Below are 2154 nucleotides of genomic sequence, written 5' to 3' on the forward strand. Positions count from 1 at the left end.
GGCGTAGTGAGGAGGGGGGGAGCCACTGGTCATCGCTTGCTCGGTTTTTCTCTTTGGTATGACCAAGGAAATCCCAAATCAATGGATCTTGAGGAAGTAACCAAAAGGGTTTTTTTTGTTGATCGTTGTTTTTTGCTTGGGTGTGTTCTTGTTGCGCAGCTTCCATGGCTACCTTCTCCCGGTTCGTGCCATCGTTCAAAGCAAGGTTTGACTATGGCGCCATGATCTTCATCCTGACATTCAGCCTGGTCTCAGTGTCGGGTTATCGGGTTGATAAACTCGTTGCGTTGGCTCAGCAGAGAGTGTCCACCATCGCCATTGGAACATCGATCTGCATTGTCATAAGCATCTTCTTCTGTCCCGTTTGGGCAGGAGTTCAGCTTCACCGTCTCCTCCAGCATAACCTGGAAAAACTCGCCCATTCCCTGGACGGTATGGATTCTCAAAAAAAAAAAGGTGAGCTTTTAAGGAAAGATTCTTGATAACAATGGTGTCTCTGGAATCGCAGGATGTGTTGCAGAGTTCTTCAAGGAGAAAGAAGCTTTAACTCAGAAAGAAGGTGAAGAAGAAACAAACAAAAAAATGCTAGGGTTTAAATGCGTGCTCAACTCTAAGGGACCTGAAGAATCCATGGTAACTTTCAACCATTTTAGTTGAGGGGAAAAAATGTGACCTTGTTGATCTTCAGGCGCTTATATAAAGCTTTTCGTTTTGTGATCTTTCAGGCGAATCTCGCTAGATGGGAACCGGGTCATGGAAGCTTCAACTTCTGGCATCCATGGAAGCAATACCTGAAAACAGGGGCAGCCATGCGCAGATGTGCATATTGCCTTGAGAATCTCACTATCTGCATCATCTCAGAAACAGAGGTATATTTTCAGATCAATCTTTAAGCAAGATCTTGTGAAGAAAATGGATGAAAGATTTCATGAAACTACGCAACATTGTCTTCTACAGGTACCAGATCGGCTCAAGAATCATCTCAGAGAAGGCTGTACCAAAGTCGGGTCAGCTTCTTCGAAGATTTTGAGAGAGTTAGCCACAATGATGAAGAAAACGAGAAAATCATCCAATATGGATTTCCAGTTGTTTCAGTTGAACTCTGCAGTACAAGAACTTCAAGAAACCTTAAAAACGGTGAAAAACCAAACCGACATGCCTGAAGAAGATCCAGCTCAGGACAAAGGAGGAGGTGAAAGCAGAATTGTGTCAATAAGCCTACATGAAGTTCTTCCACTAGCCACTATGGTGTCTCTGCTAATCGAAAACGCAACAAGAATCCAAGAAATCGTCAAAGAAGTCGAAGAGTTGGCAAATCTAGCATGCTTTAAGCGGGATTCCAAAAAGAAAGCTGCTGGACCAAAGCTAAACAACCAACCATAAGTTCACGACCACGTAAAAAAACTCAACCTGCATGATGATCTTGACTGGAATTTTCATGTATTCATCCGTGTAATTAGCACCATGGAAGACGAGGTTAATCGTAGAAAACACAATGCAAATTCAGTATAAAAAAAGAATACAACGTAATCTTACCATTGATATTTGATATTTGATTACATATAATCTTATTTTCTCCCAAAGACTGAACCAAATTACCAAAATACAATGCGTATACAGATCTAACACAAACAATATCTCACGAACTCACATAAGGAAAAAGATACAATGATAATGCTTGTACCTTTGCACATCAGGTAGTGGGATCAGCACTTGAGACAGATACTCCAGTTGTACACTCTGACATCAAACTGAGGATGTTCTTCCAGTTTCTGTCTTAATCCTTTTGCCTTCTCAGCATTCTTGGCGAGTAGAAGGGCGAATCCTCCACCGCCAGCTCCTACGAGCTTGAAACCAGAGCAGAAGGGTTGTGAGAAAGCGAAGAGCTTGTCCACAAACTCGTTGCTGCAGTAAGGGTCGAGCTCCTGATGCAATCTCCAGGCTTCTGACATTATGTTCCCCAGTTCGTCCACCTCACAGTTCATCAGAGCCTCTCTTCCCGCTCTCGCCAGCTCAGCCAAACGCTTTATGCTCGAGACCATAAGGTTATCACGCTGCAGATACCTTCTTACAACCTTTTGCAGGACTTGGTGTGCAAGCCTGACCTGCGAAATATGGGAGAGAAAGATATGATAAATCCGGAAGCCATTAGGG

The 2154-nt window shown here is 43.3% G+C and overlaps 2 protein-coding genes across 2 annotated transcripts in view; one reads left to right on the forward strand and one right to left on the reverse strand.

Annotated features, from left to right (window-relative positions):
- LOC104816090 (aluminum-activated malate transporter 10) overlaps nt 1-1383 on the forward strand; it is a 2033-nt gene extending 650 nt beyond the window's left edge. The window contains exons 2-5 of the mRNA XM_010544759.1: nt 160-432; nt 509-633; nt 726-869; nt 958-1383. Coding sequence (XP_010543061.1) covers nt 160-432; nt 509-633; nt 726-869; nt 958-1383 — 968 coding nt within the window. The remainder of the gene's footprint in view (nt 1-159; nt 433-508; nt 634-725; nt 870-957) is intronic.
- LOC104815884 (bifunctional fucokinase/fucose pyrophosphorylase) overlaps nt 13-2154 on the reverse strand; it is a 6228-nt gene continuing 4086 nt past the window's right edge. The window contains exons 7-8 of the mRNA XM_019202786.1: nt 1685-2105; nt 13-847 (exon numbers count right to left, since the gene is read on the reverse strand). Of these exons, the coding sequence (XP_019058331.1) occupies nt 1707-2105 (399 nt within the window). The 3' untranslated portion in view covers nt 13-847; nt 1685-1706. The remainder of the gene's footprint in view (nt 848-1684; nt 2106-2154) is intronic.

This window comes from Tarenaya hassleriana, unplaced genomic scaffold, assembly GCF_000463585.1.
Source record: "Tarenaya hassleriana unplaced genomic scaffold, ASM46358v1 Cleome24, whole genome shotgun sequence".
NCBI classification, from domain to species: Eukaryota; Viridiplantae; Streptophyta; class Magnoliopsida; order Brassicales; family Cleomaceae; genus Tarenaya; species Tarenaya hassleriana.